The sequence below is a fragment of the Scophthalmus maximus genome, chromosome 1 (assembly GCF_022379125.1).
Source record: "Scophthalmus maximus strain ysfricsl-2021 chromosome 1, ASM2237912v1, whole genome shotgun sequence".
In the NCBI taxonomy this organism is placed as follows: domain Eukaryota; kingdom Metazoa; phylum Chordata; class Actinopteri; order Pleuronectiformes; family Scophthalmidae; genus Scophthalmus; species Scophthalmus maximus.
This window is the reverse complement of record NC_061515.1, coordinates 27,404,309-27,428,618: the sequence shown is the minus strand read 5'-3', so window position 1 is coordinate 27,428,618 and position 24,310 is coordinate 27,404,309. Positions and strand designations below refer to the sequence as shown.

The 24,310-nt window shown below is 46.2% G+C and overlaps 2 protein-coding genes and 1 long non-coding RNA gene across 8 annotated transcripts in view; 2 read left to right on the top strand and 1 right to left on the bottom strand.

Moving 5' to 3' along the window:
- Nucleotides 1–24,310, bottom strand: part of LOC118301237 — a 1,055,945-nt gene that overhangs the window by 514,862 nt on the left and 516,773 nt on the right. The window lies entirely within an intron of this gene.
- cyyr1 (cysteine/tyrosine-rich 1) lies at nt 2,188–8,686 on the top strand. The gene is made up of 4 exons (XM_035625760.2): nt 2,188–2,587; nt 5,295–5,394; nt 6,190–6,350; nt 7,619–8,686. The coding sequence occupies exons 1-4, from the start codon at nt 2,485–2,487 to the stop codon at nt 7,750–7,752; spliced, it is 498 nt and encodes a 165-aa protein (XP_035481653.2). The 5' UTR covers nt 2,188–2,484; the 3' UTR covers nt 7,753–8,686.
- Nucleotides 8,804–24,310, top strand: part of appa (amyloid beta (A4) precursor protein a) — a 33,198-nt gene continuing 17,691 nt past the window's right edge. The window contains exon 1 of one of the 2 annotated variants that reach the window (XM_047330781.1): nt 8,804–9,069. In XM_047330781.1, the coding sequence (XP_047186737.1) occupies nt 9,007–9,069 (63 nt within the window). In that variant the 5' untranslated portion in view covers nt 8,804–9,006. The remainder of the gene's footprint in view (nt 9,070–24,310) is intronic. The other variant, XM_047330780.1, reaches the window with a different exon arrangement.

The window sequence follows — 24,310 nt, the reverse complement described above, 5'->3', positions numbered from 1 at the left end:
ATACACACACACACACACACACACACACACACACACACACACACACACAACCACGCACACAAAATATGAGGGACTCTAGTGGAGTTTCTTGGATTACTTTTAGGGGGCACTGCTGTACATTCAAGCAGTAATTCAGATTTTGGCCACCAGATGGGGGTGTTTTCATCACAATCACTACACAGTTTCTAAACATAAGTAAAGGCATTAATGTCATGGTTTGAGTGATTTACAAGAGGAGAAAGTATGAGTACAAATATATATATTGTCCTTCCATAAGCCTTGCATCACTGGTGAGTCTCTGCCAAGGTCCGGCTAATAACTCTGATATTCCTATTTGTAGTTTAGCTCCACTTCATACTCAGAAATAAGTGAACACAACAATGTGAATATTGCTCCGATCAAAGCAAGTCACACTATTTTAAATTCAACAAACAAGCAGCCATTCCAAGCAGAGTTTTAATCCAACTGTACAATTCACCCTTTGTTCCCTTCACATACTTACTAAGAAATTCAAATCATGACTTGATCGCTTTGACATGAGCATGGTTTTTGCTTTTCTGGACCAGAAAAGTTTCTCAGCAGCACTGCTACTAAAAAACTACTGGCACCCGGGCGGCACTTCCTGTCGGGCTCTAAAGGAAGATGGCCCCCTGCCTCTCTGGCTCCCATGCAGCGCAAAGGAAATCATTATCCTGTAATTATAGACGGTTAAGAGGAAAATTGGCCATCTCCGTATAATCTGCATAATAAGTGTAATGTGCCGCCAGACTGTACGTCTAAACAACTGGTGCAGGCGAGGATACATACTTCCATGTTTTGAAAAAATGTCAGGGAGGAAAATGATAACATTAAGATGTCTGCTTGTAAGGAAACTTGTGCCTACACTTTTTTTTTCTTTTTTTCTTTTTACCTGCTTGTTCATGTTTCAGCATCACATCGTTCCGACTTTTTTCTTTTTTTTTTTAAGAAAAAGAAAACATCTGGAAGGCATTATGAATCATTGCCGCTCGATGTGGGTGGCATTTCCGAGAGCTAAATTATCTTCATCCCTTTTGCCACCCCTGGGTCGGCCGCAGAAGTTTGTTTAGAAGACGTCAACGTTTTCAAACTTCAAAAAGAAGCATTTACCAAATCTAGATCTATCCTGACCAAGAGCTCCATCAGATCTGTGCAAAGAAATATGTGTAAAATCTTCAGTGATTCTTATTTCCATACACACGTAACAGAACGTTGTGGGTTAACTTTTTTAACTCACTGCTTGTTGAGCGTTTGCAATGCTCCTGTGACTGCCAACATAAAGATATGTAACTTGTGATTTTGCCCGAGTCACAGAGTACAGCATTTTCCTCATAATCGACACCACATTCGTACAGTGAACTTATGATAACGTTAATGGCCGACCAGGGGCCATTCCTACATTATAATGTAGCTCTTTAATGATCACTTTTATAGGTTAGCACATTTTTTGATCCAAAGCATTCCCAGCACAGTGGGAGCCGGTGGGTGTGTGTGTGTGTGTGTGTGGAGGGGTTGTGGTCTGCCCCTGCCCCCTTTTTTTGACCTGGTGCCAATGTTAATTTAAAACAAATGCATTTTTTTTTCTTCTATTTCACATGACGTTGGACAAAGATATTGTGCCCTAAAGGGAGCCATTTGCCGAAAACATTGCTGCCCTCCACTGTGATATATAATCATGGCTCTGGCCCTGACTCCGTATCACACTTCCCATTTGTAACACACAAATATGTTTATTGCAAAGGCAACGACAGAAAAACGGACAAATTGGGCACATGTCCACGTCCGGAGAGGGAAAAGCAACAACAGATATAACGGTATTTCTTCTCTGTGGGCAGTGGGAGATTAGCCAGGCCAACTGAGGGTGGGCGTGTGGAAGGTAGCGTGCATCAGAAAGAGAGAGGAAAAAATACACAAAGTGTGTTATCAGTGATTAGAAATAAGGATATGAATAATACGGATACAACAAATAACATATTTTATGCAAGATACGAATGGAAACAATGAAAACAGTCTGTGTCAATGCATACTGTTAAGTATGTTAAGTATTTTCTTCTTAACCTCATCTCTCTTTGTCTGTGTGTGTGTGTGTGTGTGTGTCAGCCCTCCATGTGAGCAGACGGGGGAGGGGAGGAGGGGAGGAGAGATCTAACAGCAGTCAGTCAGAGGTGTGGGCACATTACGCAGCAGAGAGACGCTCACACGTGGAGGAACAAACGGAGCTCCACTCTCTGTGCGGGGGGAAACACCGGTAAACAACCCGGAGTGTTCACGAGGCAGTCCACTGCTGCCCTCTTTGATTCTGTTCGGGGGGGGGGGGGGAGATGAGATGACATGAGATACAACAAGCATGCCTAACAGGTGACCGGCTGGAGGAAAAGACCGGACGCGCGTTTCGCAACCCTCCTGGCACCGACTGAGGAAACCGAGTCGGAGTGAGTGCGCACAGGCAGAGAGAGACGACGGGTCATGGAAAACCTCTGGAGGAGGAGGAGGGGGAGGAGGGGGACGACGACGCCGGCGGGGAGATGGAAGTGGTTGAGGAACTCGCTGCTACTTTCTTTATTCACCGGTGAGTTCGTGTTGTGATCCTCTCTTTTTACGCACCGACATGTCACACTTGTGCCATTTTTGAATGAGGCCCTGATGGCACCTTTTCATGTTTAATTAAAGGAGGCACGTGTTGGGGGGGGGGGGATCTTTTCAATGTCTGTGATTTTATGTTTTGATTTTTTTTTTTCATTGAGGAAACCACCTCGAATTATTAATGACAGCTCTTAGAACAGAACAGAACATGAAAACTGCTGGGAACTTTTCGTCTGAGTCAAGTCTGTGGTAGCAAAGGAGAGAAAAGTGGGGAGGGGGCGTGTGTGTGTGTGTGTGTGTGTGTGTGTGTGTGTGTGTGTGAGAGAGAGAAAAAAAAGTGGTTGGGGGGTTGAAGGACATGGTGCCATTGTCTCCCAGCGTGTGGAGAGACAGGAGCCAGGACCTCTGAGGACCACCCAGAGAGAGTGCACCAGAAGTCTGCTGCTGGGACCTCCCTACAGCCATTTACATGGAAACCTCACGGCTTTTAAATCGGGGAGGAAGTGTTGTGTTGAATTAAAAGAGAAGAAAAATTAAGAGGTGGGTTGACTGTGACCTCCATCATAAAGGAGAAAAAACTGCTTTTCCTATATGTTGTCCCTCAGGAATATACGGTGAATTTTCTCTTCTACGTCCTCCTGCAGTAATTAAAAGGCAGCACTCCCTTCTTTTAGTTCCTCAGTTTTCTACCTGTGTTTGAACCTGGAAACCTGCCTCCAGGCAAACACACACACACACACACACACACACACACACACATCACTGGAGTGTGAGTGATTGCTGAGAGAAGGAAGAAACACACACACACACACAGACACACACACACACACGCACACACACAGACACACACACACATATGCACAGAGCTTGTTTTCTTTGCAGGGTCCTTCTTCATCTTCGCTCGGCTTCCACCTACTTTGCGACGACGATAAGCACAAATCTCACACGAGCTCACGAGAGGGTGGGGGAGCCTTCGGATGGGGAGAGAAAAGAGGAGGAAAAAAAGGCCCGTGTCGTGGCGGCAGGTTGAGACGAGTACACGGAGAGAGGCACAGCTGTGTGTACAATGCTTTTGAATGCAGAATGGGAAGGGGGGAGAACCGCATTAAACACACACACACACGCACACACACATACACAAGCACGTCCATAAACCGCGCAAATGCCACGTCTGCTCGTAGCAGGAATACACACGTTGGATGAGAGATGCTGGACCATGAACTGCGCCTGTGTTCAGCTGGTGAATGTTAGAGCTTTAAATCATCCTGATCCAAACCCAACCTGTGGCCCCTTCAAATGACTTCCCACTCAAAAGGGGATCTGAGTCCCATCGTGCACCGTTTTCACAGTGTTCGTCTCTTGTAAAGTTTCAAAGCGACACAAGGTGTAATCCAGCAGCCACTCGTAAAGACGGAGGTGAGGACTCACAGGCAGGGATGGGCACATGCAAGCATTTGTGCGGCTCCACTATCACCTAACTGATTCAGCTCAAATCAGGACTCAAATCCACTGTCAACAAATGGTGTTAATGTGAAAATCAAAGACCAAAATCTGATCATTTGCTCTTCGGTCCAAAGCTGAATTTCTTCTAAAATCCCCTCACTGGGGTTGTAGCCTCCTGACAGACGAAACCAGCCAAACCCGCCGCAAAAGAGACCCACTTTGCAACTATTATGTCATCAAACTTGGCGTCACTTTTCTGGCAACAAAACAAAAACCCCAGACTCATTATTAATGACAGTTCGCTGCCCGCGAGGGTTTGATTCAGCTGCTCGGCCATGTGGGCCCGTGTCGCTGGCTCGGTCACGCCATGACACGGGCGGGCGGGATAAATCATGCATGCGTTCTGTTAAATCAGTGAGATGCTGCATAACCGTCACATGGCAACCGGTTGCTTGTTGCCATGCAAGTCGTCTCCGTTAGTTATCGCGTGTCACCCCCGATTGGAGAGAGAAAAAAAGGACAAGATGCAAAGTTTTGCTGACCGAACTTAAAGGCCTGCGTGTTTATATCTATATCACGTCGTCCTGTTCCGATCCAAACCCATGCTCGACAGACTTAGGAAATAGGAAGCTTCCTCTCTGTGTTGAGACTTTCACATTTTCATTTCCTCGTGGTTGTAGTTGAGGAGAATACGAAACTTAAAAGCAGAAAAACAGAAGGCAGGGGTGGCTGGGTTTTGTTGGAACCAACCCCAAGGTCCTGGGCTGAGATCTTTGCTTTTCTTTTCCGCTCTGCAGGTATTGACGGCTGCTCGTCTGCTCTTCCAGTTCTCTTATGTCGTAATAAATCAACCGCCTGCTTCGCGCCATCTTCACCTTTTTGAAGGTATAAATAGAGGCTGCCGGCGGAGGTCGAGTGCTTTGAGTATGGTTTGTGAAAGGTTTCATTATAGAGCGTTCGTTCAAGAGGGAAAGGCTTACAAAAAAGTTTCCCCCAGATAACAAGACCTGCCTTATGTATGTATTTTTTTTTCATTATCTGACACTTTTGACATCTTCTGCAACGCGAAATCTATCTGTGCCCCGGAGTTAAGTGGTGTCTTTAATTTGATTCTGGATTATTTCACTGAACAGCTTCACGTGTGACTTTTCTGACAGGCCTCGTCTGTCCAGCACTCGGAGAATTTCTGGTTCTTACAAAAACACTGTACACGTCAGATTCTAAGGAGTGTGTGTGTGTGTGTGTTGCAGGTGGCACCGAGGCCCAGTGCGAGGGCTGTATAGAGTACTGCTGCGACGGATCGCCACCTTTCTGCTGCTCCTACTACGCCTACGTCGGGGACGTCCTCTCGTAAGTTGGCGCAACAGACGCGACGAGCGACTCCAGGCTGCGCGGATTCGTTCGAGGCACACTTTTAGGAAAATGCCACGATGCTAGCATGGCCAGCATTTAGTCGAGTCGCCTGCCCACACCTTTTTAGTTTTGGGAAACTGACGCAGATACCAGCTGTCGTTTAGTGTGCCAGGAGACTCTCCTGGAGATCCGACCTCCTGACCTCTCCCTGGCGGGATTTAGCACAGCTGCCTCGACACTTTCACCTCCTCCTCGGACTCCTGTGTCCTTTTTAAAAAAAATTTTTTAAAGGAAAGCTGCCAACACAATGATAATGATGTGTAATTGTAATCTCTCACAGGTGTGAAACAGAATATTTAAAATCCTTGGAGGACTTTGCTGCTCTTGAAAGTAGCCGGAGCTGAATCTTACAACCGAGACTCAACAAATCTGCTAATTACGCACGTTCTATTTTATAGTAGCCAATTCACAGACTCCTCTGCAGTGCAACACACACTTCACACAGCAGAGTTACATCAGATGTTGCAGGCCATCTCCATGGCAGCAACTAAGAAGTATTGGTCGCATGTCTGTTGGAGACAGCTGCCTCCTTGGTCCTCCTCTCGGTCGAAGTGGGTGGCTCACTGTGTGTGTGTGTGTGTGTGTGTGTGTGTGTGTGTGTGTGTGTGTGTGTGTGTGTGTGTGTGTGTGTGTGTGTGTGTGTGTGTGTGTGTGTGTGTGTGTGTGTGTGTGTGTGTGTGTGTGTGTGTGTGTGTGTGTGTGTGTGTGTGTGTGTGTGTGTGTGTTCTCCAGGGGAACCGCCATCTCCGGTATCGTCTTCGGCGTGGTGTTTCTGATGGGCGCAGTGGCGGCCTTGTTCCTGTGCGTGTGCATGTGCATGAAGAATGGGCGGGGCGCGCGGGTCGGCGTGTTCAGCACCTCCTACATCAACACCGTGACCCAGGGCTATCCAGGTGGGTCCACAGGATCACACACACAAACACACACACAGAACCAGAATGATTATTCATAACAAATATCAATATCAGAAAGCGGTTCCAACTTATCTAGTCGTATTCTGCCACAGTGAAACCTTATCTCCTGACCTCGGGCGGCCAGAAATGAAAAAGAGCTGATGTTTAAAAGAGAAGAGAAAAGGTGTAAGGTGTCCATCTGGGCCCGAACCATCGTTCCTGACGAGTAACACTATGAGAGAGCTGATTGTTTTCAGAATATAAAGGCTTCAGAGCGTCTCCGCTGAAACATGAGCTCCCTCCAGGCATAAAATTCACACAAACCCGCCCCTGCCGCCTTTCAACTACTACCTCCTACGTTTACATGTCCTCCGCTCTCGCTGTGTCACGTCTGTAACGTCCCGTTCCCCGCTCGACAACGTTTCCACATTTTCCCTCGCAAGTTACTTTGCCTGCGACATCGGAGTCTGAGCTCTGTGACGCTCTCCTCACCCCGCCAATACAGTTTTCTCATCACTTATTTAGCACGTTTCGTTCACCTCGGTGTATCGCTCTTCACTCTTCCCCTCTTGCCCTGCAGCTCTGATCGTGTTGCATAAACATGCTCGGACATACAAAAGCGATGCAGTATGAATGGAATATGTACGTAGCTACGGTGATATGAATTATTTTGTATCTTGACACTATGACGCAAAGTGCAGCTGTGCAATACTTTTCCCGCTCCACAGCTGCAAAAATGGATTCATCTGTATTTTATTTGATTTTGACTGTGTTGGTGATTAATGCTTACATTGTTTATTGGTTAATTTAAGTATCGGTGCCATTGAAAGATACAAAAATGTTATTATCCTCACAGCCATTTGCTACCAGCGCTGGACATTTAAACTAAAGCTTCTCCTTTAACACGGTCGGGTCTGTGAGTTATTAATAATAATAACGGTGTCAAGAACGTGAGGGTTTGCTGATGCAACTCCCTCCGTTTTGGAGCCAAACTCCATTCATCTTTCCTCTCATCTCTGCCGCTTTGAAGTTGGTAGTGAATAATGTAAGTAGCCCTGGTGAGATTGATGCCCTGTGGTCAACTGGGCCGTTCCCCTGGTGTCCTTTTAAGGTTCCTGCCTCTCGAGACCCCAGTTCCCCGATTCAACCACTAGAGGGTGGAACCAACCCATTAAACCAGTGACTCCCACTTTAAACCCACCACAATAGCATGTGAGGTTTCTAATTATGGCAGAGACTTATATTTTCTTTCCCTCTCTCAAATCCAGGTCCTCCGCCTCCGTACACGTACGACTACGAGATGTACCCTCCCTCCCTGCACCCTCCGCCTTACACCCCGACTCAGCCCCGGCCGGCCAACCAGTCCCCTCCTCCTCCGTACCCCGGCTGCACCCGCAAGTGAACCCCTGCTGCTGCTCAGATCGCACCAAAGGGGGGGCCAAAGGCGAACTCTCATGGCCTGGTTTTTGGAGACACCTCTGGCCACGGAAGCAATGGCTGTCTCACTATTTGGGTCAAGAGCCAGGAACATGTTTAAGTAAAAGACGGAGGGCCCAGTGCAAGTTGGTGATAGGGTGAATAATAATTCAACACGCTGTGGGTCAGGATGCTCAGCGAAGGCTCCGACATGTGCACGTCCTGATAACTGTTAGCAGCCCTGCTAGCCTGCAGCTGGTATTCCCCCCCCCCCAGTAATAACCAATATCCTTATCCGTCCCCGTCTGTGCACATCAAAGGCCGCTTTGATGAAGGTGAAGACCACTTTTGTCAGCGCTAATGGGAACCTCGCGTCCTGGGATGGGAGCCGTCTCTCCAAGGAGATGATGCCGTTTATTATAATAAAAAAGAAAGAAAAACTTGATTCACGCCTGTGACTGAGATGGAACTTGATGATTATAGCTGTTTGGTTTTTTTTAACAAGTCAGGTCTGGACCTGACGTGTGAGTGTGTGTGCGTGTGGGTGTGTCGACACAATGACTTGACTATAATGCATAATAATAACACTGACCCTTTTTTAATGGCACGGGACGCTTTTAAAAAGGACTTACTTGAAACAATGTGAGGGGTGGAAACTGAACTGGGGTCAGACACAATGTTCTTAATTGTAACCCACTTTTTTTTTTGTTTTTGCCTTTGCAAGGACTTCGTGAATATTGTGAAGCATTGGGTCATTTTGATATTTTTTTTTAATAGAGAGGGTGAATTTGACGACGGAGGACTGTGAATGATGGGAGGGATGTAACTTTGTGTGAATCATGTGTGTCAGGGTGTCTCCCGACAGGTACAAGCTGTGTTGTAAATTAAACATGTGATTAAAGTGACCTTTTAAAAAAAAACAAAAAAACACCTTCTGCAGCCTTTATTTTAATTTGATGTAGATGTCTGTGTGCGCATGTGTGGATATAAAACACATACCCGGTGTGTGTGTGTGTGTGTGTGTGTGTGTTAATCCCACTCCGCTGCGGTCAGGTGATCCGGTGCCGAGCAGCTGTGCAGCCTCCTCTCTCTCACCATCAGACAACGGGAGTCACCGGCGCCGATCACACTCCTCCTCCTGCTCCTCTCGCCCCCGACGTCCAAAGCGTCGGCTTTTTTGTTTTGAACGCCTCTCGGTTGAAATCGCTGCCCCGTAGGAGCGTCGCGTCCGCGGATCGACATGTGGGACCGAGTCGCCTTCCTGCTGCTGGCCGCCGCCGCCACCTCGGCTCTGTCCGCCGAGGTAAGAATAATCATCTTTTTTTCCCCTTTTTTCCTCCACCATATTGTTGCTCCTCGGCTCCAGTCGAGCCAGCGACATTTGGCCGCCGCGAGGCCGGAAGCGGAGCCGTTGCACCTTCGCAAGTAAAGCGTCGTAAACGTGTGACGTTGCGGTAAAGAAAAAAAAAAAAAGGGAGATTACTTAGAAACCAGGCAATTTAAATCTCATCAAATTAACTAAGCGAAGTGTATTAAACGTTAAATAAACATTGGCCACATGAGATTGTGTTTGTATGTCTGCTTCCCCCCGTGTCGTTGCTATATAGCATATTCTCAACTCAATTACATAAAGATATCGATTCATAATTATTTACATCAGTTCATCATTAGCCTTTAAATGTTTCACATTGGCTTATCGGACATCATATTTAGTATGCTGGAAGTCCCCCCAAAAAATGTTAGTCGTTCGCCTGTCGCTTTATGTTGAAAATCCAAAGCGGAAGTGTGCTCGTTAAGTCCACGGCGCTTGCCACCGACTGTTAAAACACGGGCATTTCTGAAAGCAGAGAATGAAAACACGCTTTTTACTACAATATTGCGCCACCGATTGTATATTTTATCCGCGTGTGTCGCAGCTTTATTGTTACCCAACGGTTCCGGAAGCATCACACGCATGTAGTAATCATGTAATGCCATGCCAACGGCCCGTCTTCCATGATCTCCGACGGGACAAAGTCTCGCTGTAAGCCCGCGGGCAGCTGATTTATTGAGGCTGCGTGACAATAGAAGAGCATGTGTGACTCTGTCGGTTTATCGTAACCCGCTGTAATAATCTTGCCATATCTCCTGCGCGTGAACTTTGATTTGAGAGAAATAAATGTGACAAAACAAGTTGGAGCTCGCCAACAAACGAGCAGCAACAACACTGCGCAAACGCTTCATGCTCGGTTTATGTATTATTATAATACATGACATGCGTTATAGGTGACGATATTGTGCCATTTTTCATGGCCCGAGGGCCGATTTTGAGGGAGTGGGCGTGTTTTGTTTTGTTTTTCTTCAGAGAGGAGGGTGGTGATGATGATAATAATAATAATAAGTCCAACATTAAAAAAAAGACGTCTCCTCTCGTAATGGAGATTTGACGCCATATTGTTTCGGTCATTATTTAATTAGATGGCCCTTAAAACACTTCTATAAAACCGGATCATTGTTATTGTCGCTCTCTCACATATTTCAGTCCAGATGGGAGAGAGAGAGAGAGAGAGAGAGAGAGAGAGTAGTGAAGTAAGATGGCGGCGGTGCACTGCAGCATTTATGGAGGCTCTGGAAACTGGGAAGCCCAACAGGAGCTCCGCCTGTCATTGTTTCCCCCCCCCTCATCATCATCATCATCATCATCATCATCATCCACTGTATCATTTTATTTATCAATGTCTCCCACAGTGGATCGCGTTGCATGTAATCACTGCTCATCCATTTCTTTCTTTCTTTCGCTTTGTGAACATACACCACAAAAAAAATTTAGTTTTTTTTTTTAAAACCTGGTATTTGATTTTGTAGTATGTCTTGGAAAATGAAAAGATGTTTCATAACGTTCAGCCATTTCCACATAGATTTGTCCAAAGGTCATGTCATCATTGTCTTCATTCTATGAAAGCTTTGGTTCCCCTTTTTGCTTTTTCTAAAGAAGCGTACTAAAATCCCCTCGTAACAAGTAACGCACTGTTTCATATCAGAGGGGGGTTTCTACACAAATGCTGGTTTCATTTTAACAAGGGATTTCATCTCATTCCACTGATATGAATTCTGTTCAGCGTGGATGTGATTTGCAGTGTGGCCACATTCCTGTGACCACCGGTGTCAGACATGGGACCTGCAATTCGTGTGTAGTTCAGAGTTGTCTTATGGGACCATTATAGCTTTTATATATGATAAGAAATATGCTGCTAATAAATATGGTTGTTATTCACCCCAGTCAGAAGAATTAGGCGAAATGTGGCGGCTGACCTTCATCCCCCCCCGCTCCTTTGCTTGCACCCTATAATCAGTGCAAGTTGAAATGAATAGTTTCGTGCTGCTCATCAAGCTGCTTTGTTCATAATCCGTTGCTTGCTTTGCGTCAGGCGCTCTTTACCCTGCGAGGCCCTTCGCGTTTACGTTCATCAAAGGCGCACAAAGTGCTGAAATGCGGTGGAAGTAGTTCCAAAATGGGATGTGAGATATTATCGGAGAGATCAAATCGTGCTGGAAAAATCTAGGCGTTGCAAGTTTTTTTGGTTGTTGATCTTGTGAGGGCTTGTTTATAGCCTTTGTGATTGGCCCCCGCACACACACCCCCCCAACACACACGCGCGCGCGCGCACTTCTAAAGCGCACAGCTCGAGGAAGCTTCATTTTCCCGGCCGGGGCCCGCCCTGTACACGCAGGCCGCATAGTGTGGAGCGTGGGAGTTGGACGCCGGCCTTTTGTGTGTTTTGTAAATCCTCGGGAAGTGGCTCTTGGACGGGTGCAAGCCGTCTGTTTGTGTGCTCGCTGCAGTTTCTCAGCCCCGGGGGCAGGCGGGCAGGCGGACCGGCCTTCTCCCCTTATTAGCGAGCCCTTAATGCCATTATGCCTGTTGGCATTGCCAGTGTCTCTCTGTGTCTCTCTCTCTGGCACCTTCGCCGCGGCTCACGCTGCAGTTCAAATCTAGTGAAGACACTTGTACATCTCCTCTGGCTTTCCATTTTCTTATTTAGCCTTTTTTTTATTGTAGCCACTTCACGCCTCATTTGTTCTCTGGCCTCAGTTTTTGATTGTGCAGAATGCAAAAGAAAAAAAACCAAACCAGAGAGAAGGGCTCGAGAGAAAAGCAAGTGCAATTGTGAAACGTCACCGTGGGCTGTTAGAACATGTCACGGGCATTATCCAAATTATTAATCCTTTACCTGACATGATAAATGGTAATAATGATAGGGATGATACTAGTTTGTCCTGCTCTGTCTGTGCCCGTCCGTCCTCCTCTCGGTAAACAGTGAGTATAGTCATGTGTCAGGACAGAATGTCCTCTCCATGATGAGACATGAAAGCCGTGTTTTTTTCCCCCCAGCACTCCCCGTTTTATTGTCTCTCTCCCATTTTCTGTTTTTTAATCCTCCCATGTCCAAACATTGGCGCAAAGAGTTGGCCATAAAAAAAAAAAATGCCTTGTGGAAACGGGCGCACACATTGTCCATCTTGGTTGTGTCAACAACAACAGTGCCACTGCAGCGCTCCCAATTAATGTCCACCCCCCCCCTTCTCTCTGTCTGTCCCGGAGAAAAGAATTCCTGACCTTTTGATACTGTTGTTTCTATTGTGCGCCGGACCCTGGAAATGGGGAGGACGGACGGCCGGTGTGCTTGTGTGTCTGTTGGAGCCGCCCTGTCCACCGCTTCTCTTCTCTCTGCCCCAGATGTGACGTCAGTCAGCTGTAACTTGCATCACTGCGTTCTCTCTATTTTCCCCTCGTGCCGTTAGTCTCGCAGCACCGCGTCGTCTTTGTGTGTCCCCTGTGTTCCAAGTGAAAGGTAGCACCGCCCTCTTTTCATAGCGTCGTCGGAATCAGGTCGGGCGGATGTCAGCGGAGCTCAAAGGGATGCTTTGTGCAACGCTACCTGAAACACTGAGCGTCTGTAGGAAGGCCGGGTCCGGTCCAACAAGCATCTAATGGTATCAGAATGTCTGTTGGCTGACGAGGACGGAGATCGCTTTCGTGGCAGTTTTTTAATCGGCACCACCCAGGGTGCCGTCTTCATTGTCAGGACATACTGTGTCACTCATGTGGGGTCGTGACTCTTCCCCTTCACTTGCAAAGACTCCTCTCCGTCTTGCTCCGCTCTTCCTCCCGGTGACTGGCTCATTATTTTCAGTAATAGGGCAAACATGCAGCTCTATTACCCCGCCAGTCTTCGGGCAACACGGCATTCATCCCCTCCCACCTCTCGTATTAGAGCGGCTCTCCCACCGGCCAGCACCATTCGTTCATCACCGCCACCGGACTCTTATTTCCATGGGTAAATCTCAGCAGTGAGCCACCGAAGACACTCGTCACGTCGTCACCGCTGCTGAGTAAGCAGCCGGCGAAAGACACTGTGAATAATAAGCGGAGAAAAAGAAACAAGTCGCCCCCAGACCCCGCGCATGTGTCACTCAGCAGCGAGCGCATCCGGCTTTCGCTCCGTCAGTGAGGTGTGCAGACTGACCTTCCTCTGGAACAATGCATGACAATCTTAATCATGGAATACATCAGTCCCCAGACCACTGTGACAATGTGCCACAGTTTACCAGGACAAATGATAATACCGGCTATTCACAAACGCAATCTTTCCTCTGTGCTCCCCTTTTATCCTAGTTCCCCAGCATTCTCCTTTATTTTCAACCTTTCAACGCTCAATTATTTTCAGGAAATGGACATGTTCCGAGAAATCACTTTGCCTCAGCACATCTCTGAGGTTTTTTTTGCAGAGGGATGCTGACTCATTATTTTAAATATGGGGGAATCTTTCCGAGAAAGTTTCTACGCAGTGATTAGGCCCCTCGTTTTTGTTCACCGCCTCGATAAAACCCCCAAAATACCCACGAGGGGTCTTTGTTTTGTCGAAGGTTATATTATTCCTCCGCTCGCACCAATGATCTCATCCCCTCGTCCTCTCGCTTTTCTTCGCTCGCCCCTCCTGGGTGTTCGGGGTTGCCATAGCAGTGGAGTCTTCCCCAGGTGCCTGGTACTCGGACTATAATTAGGTCGCTGTGTGTTATTCGCGTTGTCCTTCTCACTCCTTCCTCCTCCTCCTCCTCCTCTTCCTCCTTAAGACCGTTTCCCACCAGAACAGTTTTCACTCTTGCTTTTTTTTCTTTTCCTCACCCCCCCCCGAAAGGCGGTGTCACCCGTACAGTATGTTACTGATACGCTGCATGCCCTCGGCATTGAGATTCACAGTTCACAGGGTTTATGAAACTAGTACCTCTTTGAGTCGGGGCGACAAGCCATCAGTCGTGGCTGACGTGTCCTCTCGGAGTCCAAGTGTGAAATTGCCATGCTTGTCATAAATGCCAAGTTGTGTGTGTGTGTGTGTGTGTGTGTGTGTGTGTGTGTGTGTGCGCGCGCGTGCGTGCGCGTGTGCGTGTGTCGCTGGAAGGGCGGAGGGATGTTGCAAATGAGAGAGACTTGAGATGGAGATTTTGGTCGAAAGGGTCCGACTCCTGCTATTCCAGGATCTGTTTCCTGTTTGGTCTCCATAATAGAAGCTGACTTCCTGTGTTTGTTTGGTTGAAGTGGTGTAGAAGTAGCCCTGTGTTAGTGGTGTGTGTGTGTGTGTGTGTGTGTGTGTGTGTGTGTGTGTGGGAAACCCCTCATGTTTTAGATGCTTTGCGGAAATTCCATTTGGGATTTATGAAATTGTAATTTCCCCATCTTCCTCCTCTGATATTAATCATCATTACACAGTGTTATTTCTGAGTAATTATTCTAGTCACTTAAAAAGATAATCAAATTAAAGCCAAAGGAGGGAAAACAGGCTCCTTTCAAGATGTTAAAGTACCGCTGGAGATTGTGTTTATCATGTATGGAAATGGTGATCGTTACCACTAATGATGATTCCAGATACACACGCACACACACACACACACACACACACCCATCAGCCCCAGACCCCTGAGTCGCAAACGACTTCCACTAACAGCGCCGATGTCGGATATGACGTCAACTCACAATCAGCCATGAAATAGTTTCCCGTGGTAATTGCACTTCTGGTGTGCACTCAAATCCCGTGTCATTTGAACGAAATCAGCGATTGGCTTAGTTGGAAGGGAAGAAAAGTGTTGCACTGAGATTAATGTGGCGCCTCGCTCTTAAATTGACGCAATCAGTAAAAATGTGCTTAGTATGTGCATCTGGAAGAGAAGGCAAATTGTGAAAAACACGTCTTGATCAAATCCTGAAATTTAGAAACGATAGCTAGTAGTAATAGTAATAGTAATAGTTCAGATGAGTGTGTGTGTGTGTGTGTGTGTGTGTGTGTGCGTGCGTGCGTGCGTGCGCGTGTGTGTTCATAGGCAATCACAGCTCCATCTGTGTATGTTGGTGCTCGACTGCAGACTCATTTCCACCTGGACACCAGTGTAAAACTAAGTAATGATACACACCCAGCTATGTGCAGGTTACACACACACACACACACACACACACACACACACACACACACACACACCTCCTGGCGAAAACTCGCTAACCCTGATGATGACATTCCCTCTCCCAGGTGACTTGGATAATGGTGTTGCCTCAGGTTGCCACAGCAATGACACAGGGAGGTTATGACAGACAGGCCTCCAGAGGACGAGAGCAGTCTCCGTATCCATGGTGATTATAACTAAGGGAACCGAGAGTCCCTCCTTCACGTCTAGACAAATTAAGTGGGCGAGAAGTCAGGACTTTTTTTTTTTTTTTTTGTTCTCACACGCTCTAGATCAAATTTTAAACAGATTTGTCTACGATGCTAATTCCCGGGGAACCCCCCGAGACAAGGCTTAGTCGCATAGAATATGAATGAAGATAATTCTTTGAACAAACTCAAATTCTCCTCACGGTGTCGAGGGAAACTTGCGAAGGTGAGGACAGGTCGCTGTGCACGTTAAATGGGAGGGGAATCATCAACACAGACGTGCGTGTTAACAGTTCCGAATGGGTTTGACCCCGAGGAAGCGTTTCATCGTGTCAGTTTGACCTCTGAAGCAGGAAATCCATATCGATCCCAGCTTCGCTGATTTGAGGAATGAACTGCACGCGATGGAGTCCGCGTCTCCTGAGCTGCTCGGGTTTCGTCATAACCTGATTCGCCGCAGTCGAAACCACCGAGGATAAACCAGCCAATCAATCCCATTCCCTCACCCACTGTTCAATTCTCTCTCACAAATTTGGACCCGAGCCTCTTGTTTTTCTGTTTTTTCCCCCCAGAACTTTTTTTTAATTTCTTCATGAAGACCATTTGTCTGGTTTTTATATCTGGTCTGTAATTGAACTTTTGGCCAACAGGGAGTGTTTGGGGAAAGGAAGAGGGGCTGGCCGCCCTGTAATCAGTCATCTAACCACCAGATCTGCTTCCCAAACACCAAGTGCAGATAGTATTACACACACACACATATAAGCCCAGTCAAAGATGATCTTAGGGGGTTTAAGTAATGACAGGGCGTGTGGACGTGCACGTGCCTCGGGCACTTCTGTCACCTCGCCAGTCTTATCCAATTCTGCCGTCGCACATCCTCCCAGGCTTAGCACACGAGATTCCCACCTTGTAAACAAGCCACAGTCGCTCGGACATCTGCTCGATTCCGGCTCCACCACAGCTGATTGATTAATGGCTCTAAGCAAAACAATATAAGATTACTGTATCGCATTACGCATGATCCCCCACTCATAAAGTGTTCAAAGGGCTGCCAAGGATAACGCAATGAAGTCCTTATCCTTTCTGTTTGTGTATCTCGGCCCTTTGTTGACCGGCTGTAACACTCGGCCGTCACTATCTCGTGTGTGTGAGACGGCGTGTTCCAGCCGGGACAATGAAGCCTTGTCTCGTATGCTGCTCGTTTGGACGCAGCCAAAGATCCCTGTGAAAGATGTGTCGTGTGTGTGTATGTGTGTGTGTGTGTGTGTGTGTGTGTGTGTGTGTGTGTGTGTGTGTATGTGTGTGTGTGTGTGTGTGTGTGTGTGTGTGTGTGTGGGTAGAGCCCCTGTGACACATCGTGCTCTCCAGGGAGTCTCCCCCTGGGATGAGAGCTGATCTAAGACACCTCCCCCCCTGCCTCCGCCTTCACCCATCTTCCCTTGGCAGGCCTGGGCCACTCAGATAAGACTGTACAATTAATGGCGCCGCAGGACCAGCACCCGCAGGGACACTTCAAAGATTGTGTGTGTGTGCGCGCGCGTGTGTGTGCGCGGTTTCCCAGCCTCTGTGATTGAGAAGATACATGACGTGTGTGTGTGTGTGTGTGTGTGTGTGTGTGTGTGTGTGTGTAAGAGCGAATTTACTCGCAGGTTGCATGCGTGTGATGTAATATTTCTTGTCCTGACAAACCACCACCACCGCCGCCGTTTACATGTAATTGGCAATAAACCTTTTACTGCTTTTTAGCGCCGCCTCTGATCATCACACCACGAGCTGGTTACGCTCACACACACACACACACACACACACACACACATCGCGGCACTTTACACGACGACTTTGAGAACCGTTAGGCAATTTACAAAAAGAGTTACGACGCATTCGAACGCCGCGTGTCGGCGCAGCCGCGTGGATTAACGAGAATGTTCCTCTGAGAGTGGATGGGCAGATAAAGGAGCTTGCACCGGATTCATGTCTTGTGTAACAGTCGAGATTTTCGAAAGGGAGGCAAGCTTATAAAGGATGATTCCGATTTTTATTCATACGAGAAGCCATTTCTACTAATATCTGCAAAATTAGTCTGTCAGCGCCCCAGATTATTCTCCTTGTTGTAAGATTAGTTGTGGTCCTTCCCTCCAAGAATTGATTTCACCTGCCTGTTCAAACTGTTACAACGAGCGCGTGAAGAGTCATCGGCGTGTCCTGTGTCCTCAGTCCCTTGAGGCAGAACATATGACATGACAGGACACGCGGCGATGGAGCGACGAGTCCAGCTGTGGAAGTAGGTCACCTGTCCGAGATGAGACGTGCGATCAGAATAGCGGTGTATAGCAAAATCACACACACACACACACACACGCGCGCACGCGCAGTGAGCATGTCGTCCGCATCGGAGAAAAAACCTCCTCGGTGCAGCGAAACCACTTTATGGAATTGCACGCCGCAAATAATCTCTCTTCAATCGCTCCACTGCCACAAACTTGTTTGTTATTGCGTTACCTTATTAGATTGTCGGTCTGTCTTTAGTGTCTCTCTGTCGTTCATGCGCCGCCCTCGGGGCAAAACGAATCCCATTTCCTTCTTAAACCATTATGGTGAAGTTGCTTTTTTTTATATATATATATATATATATATATATATATATATTTAATCTATAAACCAACAGCCAAAACTTTTAACAATTTCGACAAGGGCTATTTGCTAAGTTCATTTTGTGGTCCTATCTGGGTCAGCGGGCCCTGCCGTCTCAGCCTGTGTTTATTTTTCTCTTCCTGGGACTGATTCGATTTTGGAGCTCAGAAAAAAACAATCAGAACCTTTTACGCTGCTGCAATTCTCTCTACTGTGGAATGTGTTAGGACTTCCTCCGAGCTTCCTCCATCGTGACACTCGGGTTTTTCCTCAGCTGGTAGAAGCTGGAAAAGCCTTTTTTGACGGATCACTTCCCCTTGTGTGCCGGGGAGAAGGAGCATGCTGAGCAACATGCGACCGGGGTGTCTGCTGACTTTAATTGAACCCTGGGTCAATCGTATAGAGCATTAGCCGCCGTGCCTCTGGCTTTACTGCCCGGTCGTTGGCGCGATGGCTATCATGCCAGATTGAGAGCAAAGGGGGATATTTCTCCTGACCGGGCTGGCGTCCTAATCCTCAGTGCCCAGATTAGTGCCCCCCTCCCCTGCAGGATGACCGGCTGGCAGGCCGGCAGGGCGGGGAGCTGTGATAAAGATAAAGACACGGAGAGGAGGGAAGCCATGGTTTTCTCCTTCTCTGATATACATTAGTCTAACACTTTGCCACCGGTGCGTTTCGCCATTTGTGAGTCCATCTGTTGCTCGCCCGGGGGAGATTCCAGCTTCGTAGCATTTCCACTGAGGCCAAAAAAATAAAAACACTAACAACCTGTCCTGGAATTCTTATCCGTTCTTTCTGGGGAGTATTTAGAAAATGAAAAAAAGTATGCCAGCTGTAATGTTAAACATGCAGATGATTTCTGTGCACAGTGTAAACAGTGACATTTCTGTTTGCCGGGGGGATCCGTCAGAGTTTTCACTTGACTTGCGATGAACTTTGCTGACAGAGGAAGCAGACGACCTTTTCTGACACCAGAATCACTCATCTCTTCTCTCCGACGGCCCGCCCCGTCTGCAGCCCTCCATCCCCACGTCCTCTCTGTTTTACAGAGCGCTTGACCTTCTGCTCGAGCCCCGATGGCTCATTGTCCAATTCATCTCTCCTCCCGATCTCTCCCTGCCTCTCGCCCATTGTGGTTATTGTTCTTTCTCTCACTTTCTCCTCCCGCTCCTGCCTCTGCCATCATCCAGGGAGTCGGATTTATAAGCTTACAGCGGAGGCTGGGCCGCTCCCTCCTCCTCCTCCTCCTCCTCCTCCCTCTCCTTGGCTAGAAGACAGACTGGCGAAGAGATATCAGCGGCGAGGCCGAGAGGCAGGAAGGAGAGGAGAGTGTGGTCGGCGAGAATATGATTTGCCAGCCAAAAGAGGACGACGCAAAGAATTTGAATGTCAGAGGGCTACCGGCACAGATTTGCGTACCTATGCCCCAAAGCAGAGGGGAGGTTGGTTTATCTCTTTCAAAAAGCGACAGAGAGAGGACAGGGGCTGGGCAGATAAGGTCAGAACCAAACTGGGCATCCAGAAAGTGAGTTAATTAAAAGATAGCGCGCGCAGCAAAAAGACTTTTTAGAAGACGATGTGAAAACTCTCCGCCCCCGCTTTGCCACCGGGACGTCCGATTAACGAGTGGGACGGGGTTTGTTCTGTGCCCGTCAGCGCTGCTCACTCGCAGGCGGCAGTGTGGGAATCGAGCGTCGCACATCCTGAATAACCCCCGTCTGGTGGATCTGTGTCCAGGTTGCCATGTGCTGGAGCTGAGGAGGGCTGTGGGCAAGAGGGGATTTGACACCCTAATTAGATATAGTCAGGTTCATTACATACTTAAGTGTGTATTTGAAGTGTATCGCAGTCAGCACCATCAGTTCTTCAGAACACTTCTTAGTTTCTACCCCATTAACACAGACTGCATCTGCAGATCACACTCATCTCAGGAGAATATGACAAAATCAGAAGCATCAGTGGATCTCATTACATTCCTGTGGAACGCAGTCAAGGGTTTCACGGCTCATTACCGCTCAAACTTTTTGCCATAATATTTTAAACAAACCGCTAAACTTGTCAAAGTTATTTATCATTTGGCAGTTTGCGACGTTCATCAATTCAATTCAATTCAATTTTATTTGTATAGCGCCATATCACAACATACATTGTCTCAAGGCACTTTACATAGTGAGGTCAATATTACAATATTACAGGGAAAACCCAACAAATCCCACAATGAGCAAAGCACTTGGCGACGGTGGAGAGAAAAAACTCCCTTTTAACAGGAAGAAATCTCTGACAGAACCAGACTCAGTTGTGGGCGGTCATCTGTCTCGACCGGTTGGGGTGAGGAGAGAGAGGAGGAAGAGAGGAGAGGTGGGCAGAAAGAGGGTGGGAGGAGAGACAGTAGGAGAGAAGAGAGAGAGAGGACAGTTGTACAACCGCCGCTGTAATCTCTACCAGACTGATACTTATAATTAAAAAATACAATTATGTTGTTGTCATTATATAGTGATGATATTAATATTAATATTAATAATAGCAATAATAATAATAATGACGGGTTTGGGTCCTGCAGCTCTGGGGTCAGAGATACACTAGGAGAGATAGAAAACACAAACAGGGTTAGTGACATGTACTGTAAACATATCGGGGGATGGGGGGGGTAGTATAACAGTTGCTTTAATTTCTACCAGACTGATACTTATAATTAGTGAAAACTGATACTTATAAATACAATGATGTTATTAATAATAATGATAGTAATAATAATAATGACGGGTTTGGATCCTGCAGATCTGGGGTCAGATCTACTAGGGGAGAGAGAAAACAGAGTTAGTGACATGTAATGTAGATACATGGGGGCAGAGAGAGAGAGAGAGAGAGATTGAAAAGGTGGGAGAAGGAGAGAGATATAAAGGGAGAGAAAGAGGGAGAAGGAGAGAACGGGAGAGGGAGAAAGATGCTCATGATATAAGTTCCCCCAGCAGTCTAGGCTTATAACAGCATAATAAAGAAATGGTTTATTAAACACCTGAGCAGTTCTAACTATAAGCTTTATCAAAAAGGAAGGTTTTAAGTTTAACTTTAAATGTAGACAGGGTATCTGCATCCCTGACACAAACTGGGAGCTGGTTCCAGAGGAGAGGAGCCTGGTGGCTGAAGGCTCTGCCTCCCATTCTACTTTTACAGACTCTGGGAACCACAAGTAATCCTGCATTTACAGAGCGAAGTGATCTATTGGGATAATATGAAACTAGGAGCTCTGTAAGATATGATGGAGCTTGATTATTAAGGGCTTTGTATGTTAGGAGCAGTATTTTGAATTCTATTCTAAATTTTACAGGAAGCCAATGCAGAGATTCTAACACTGGAGAAATATGATCTCTTTTTCTAGTTCCTGTCAGAACTCGAGCTGCGGCATTTTGGATTAGCTGGAGGCTTTTCACAGACTTATTGGGGCATCCTAGCAGTAATGAATTACAGTAGTCCAGTCTAGAAGTAACAAAAGCATGGACTAGTTTTTCAGCATCCTTTTGAGAGAGGATGTTTCTAATGTTCTTGATATTGCGCAGGTGAAAGAAGGCTGTCCTAGAGACTTGTTTTATGTGTGAGTCAAAGGACATGTCCTGGTCAAAGGTAACTCCAAGGTTTCTCACAGTAGAGCTGGAGGCCAAGGTAATGCCATCCAAAGTAACTATATGATCAGATAATGTTTCTCTGAGGTGTTTAGGGCCGAGTATAATGACCTCAGTTTTTTCTGAGTTTAGAAGTAAAAAATTATAAGTCATCCAGGCCTTTATGTCTTTAAGACAATCCAGAAGTTTGTCGACCTGATTAGTTTCATCTGGCTTTATAGATAAATACAGCTGGGTATCATCAGCGTAGCAATGGAAATTGATGCGGCGTTTTCTTATAATATTGCCTAAAGGAAGTATATATAGAGTGAAAAGTATCGGTCCCAGTACAGAACCTTGTGGTACTCCATGTCTCACTTTTGTATGCATGGAAGATTTGTTATTAACGTTAACAAACTGAAATCTATCAGATAAGTAGGACTTAAACCATTCTAGTGCTGTTCCTTTAATCCCAATGTGTTCTAGTCTCTGTAACAGAATTTTGTGATCGATGGTATCAAATGCAGCACTAAGATCTAAAAGGACGAGAATAGAAACATATCCACTGTCTGAGGCCATGAGAAGGTCGTTGGTAACCTTCAGTAGTGCTGTTTCTGTACTATGATGTTTTCTAAAACCTGACTGAAAGTCTTCAAGCAGACTATTCCTGTGTAAATAGTCACATAACTGGTTAGCAACAGTTTTTTCAAGGATTTTAGAGATAAAGGGGAGGTTTGATATGGGTCTATAGTTAGCTAAGATATCTGGGTCCAGAGTTGGTTTTTTGAGCAGAGGTTTAACTACTGCCACCTTAAAGGCCTTTGGTACATAGCCTGTCAATATAGATAAATTGATCTGATCTAATATGGAATTATTAATTAAAGGTAATACATCCTTAAATAGCCTTGATGGAATAGGATCTAAAAGACAGGTTGATGACTTGGATGAAGTGACAAGTGAAGTCAGCTCAGCCAGATCTATAGGGGAGAAGCATTCTAAATAAAAATTAGGCGATACTATTGGTTCAGAACCTACAGTACTGGACCATGTGCCATTAGTGGGAAGAAGCTGGTAAATTTTTTCTCTGATGGTAATAATCTTATTAGTAAAGAAACTCATGAAATCATTGCTACTTAGAGTTGGAGGAATAGACTGTTCAGTAGAGCTTTTACTCTCAGTCAGCCTGGCTACAGTGCTGAAGAGGAACCTGGGGTTGTTTTTATTTTCCTCTATTAGTGAAGAAAAATAATTGGTTCTGGCATTTCGGAGGGCTTTCTTATATGTAATTAAACTATTTTTCCAGTCTAGGTGAGAATCATCTAGACTATTGGAACGCCACTTCCTTTCTAACCTACGTGACGTCTGTTTTAAAGCGCGTGTCTGTGCATTAAACCATGGAGCTATCCTCCTCTGTTTGACTGTCTTCTTTTTCAGAGGGGCGACAGTGTCAAGTGTGGAACGTAGTGAGGCTGCTGCACTATCAACAACATCATCAATTTGTATGGGAGTAAAGTTTTGATAACGATCCTGCACTGTATCGACACATGGCAGTAGAGTAAATAACGAAGGAACTGTTTCTTTGAATTTACTAACAGAGTTTTCTGATAGACACCTGCTGTAATAGAACTTTTCTCCAAATTCAGTAAAGTTAATAATGGAGAATTCAAATGTAACTAAGTAGTGATCGGACAGAGGGTTTTGAGGAAATACTATAAGATTGTCAATGTCTATGCCATAGGTCAGAACGAGGTCGAGGGTGTGATTAAAACAGTGAGTGGGTTTGTTTACATGTTGAGTAAAACCAATTGAGTCTATGAGCGAATTAAAGGCAGAACTAAGACTGTCGTTGGCAACATCCACATGAACGTTGAAGTCACCCACTATAATAACTTTATCTGTGCTAAGCACCAACTCAGATAAAAAGTCTGAAAATTCAGATAAAAATTCAGAGTAAGGGCCTGGTGGTCGATAAACAACGACTACAATAACTGGTTTTTGACAATTCCAGCTAGGGTGAAGGAGGCTAAGAGTTAGGCTTTCAAATGAGTTAAAACTATGGTTAAGTCGAGCGTTAAGCAATAAGTCTGCTTGGTAGATTGCTGCTACTCCTCCTCCTCGTCCTGTGGTCCGAGGAATATGAGTATTATTATAAGAGGGAGGTGTTGATTCATTTAAACTAACATATTCTTCTGGCTGTAGCCAGGTTTCAGTCATACAGAATAAATCAACGTGCTGATCAGTTATCAGATCATTCACTAACAAAGATTTAGATGGGAGTGACCTAATATTAAATAATCCACATTTTATTGTTCTATTGTTAGGTTCATTTATAGGCTTTGTGTTGATCTTTATGAGATTTGTGTGAATTACACCTCTTTTATTTCCCTTTGGATTAGATAGTTGAAGTGGTCGTGGGGCAGAAACAGTTTCTATGGGGTTTTGTGGGGGTGACTGCTGTAATAGAAGCGCAGAGAAGCGTGTAAGACTGCAACTCTGCTTCCTGGTCCCAACTCTGAAAAGTCACGGGGTTGACCGTCTAGGTAACCGAGTCAGGTTTCTACAAATGAGAGCTGCACCATCCAAAGTTGGATGAATGCCGTCTCTCCGCATCAGACCAGGAATTCTCCAAAAG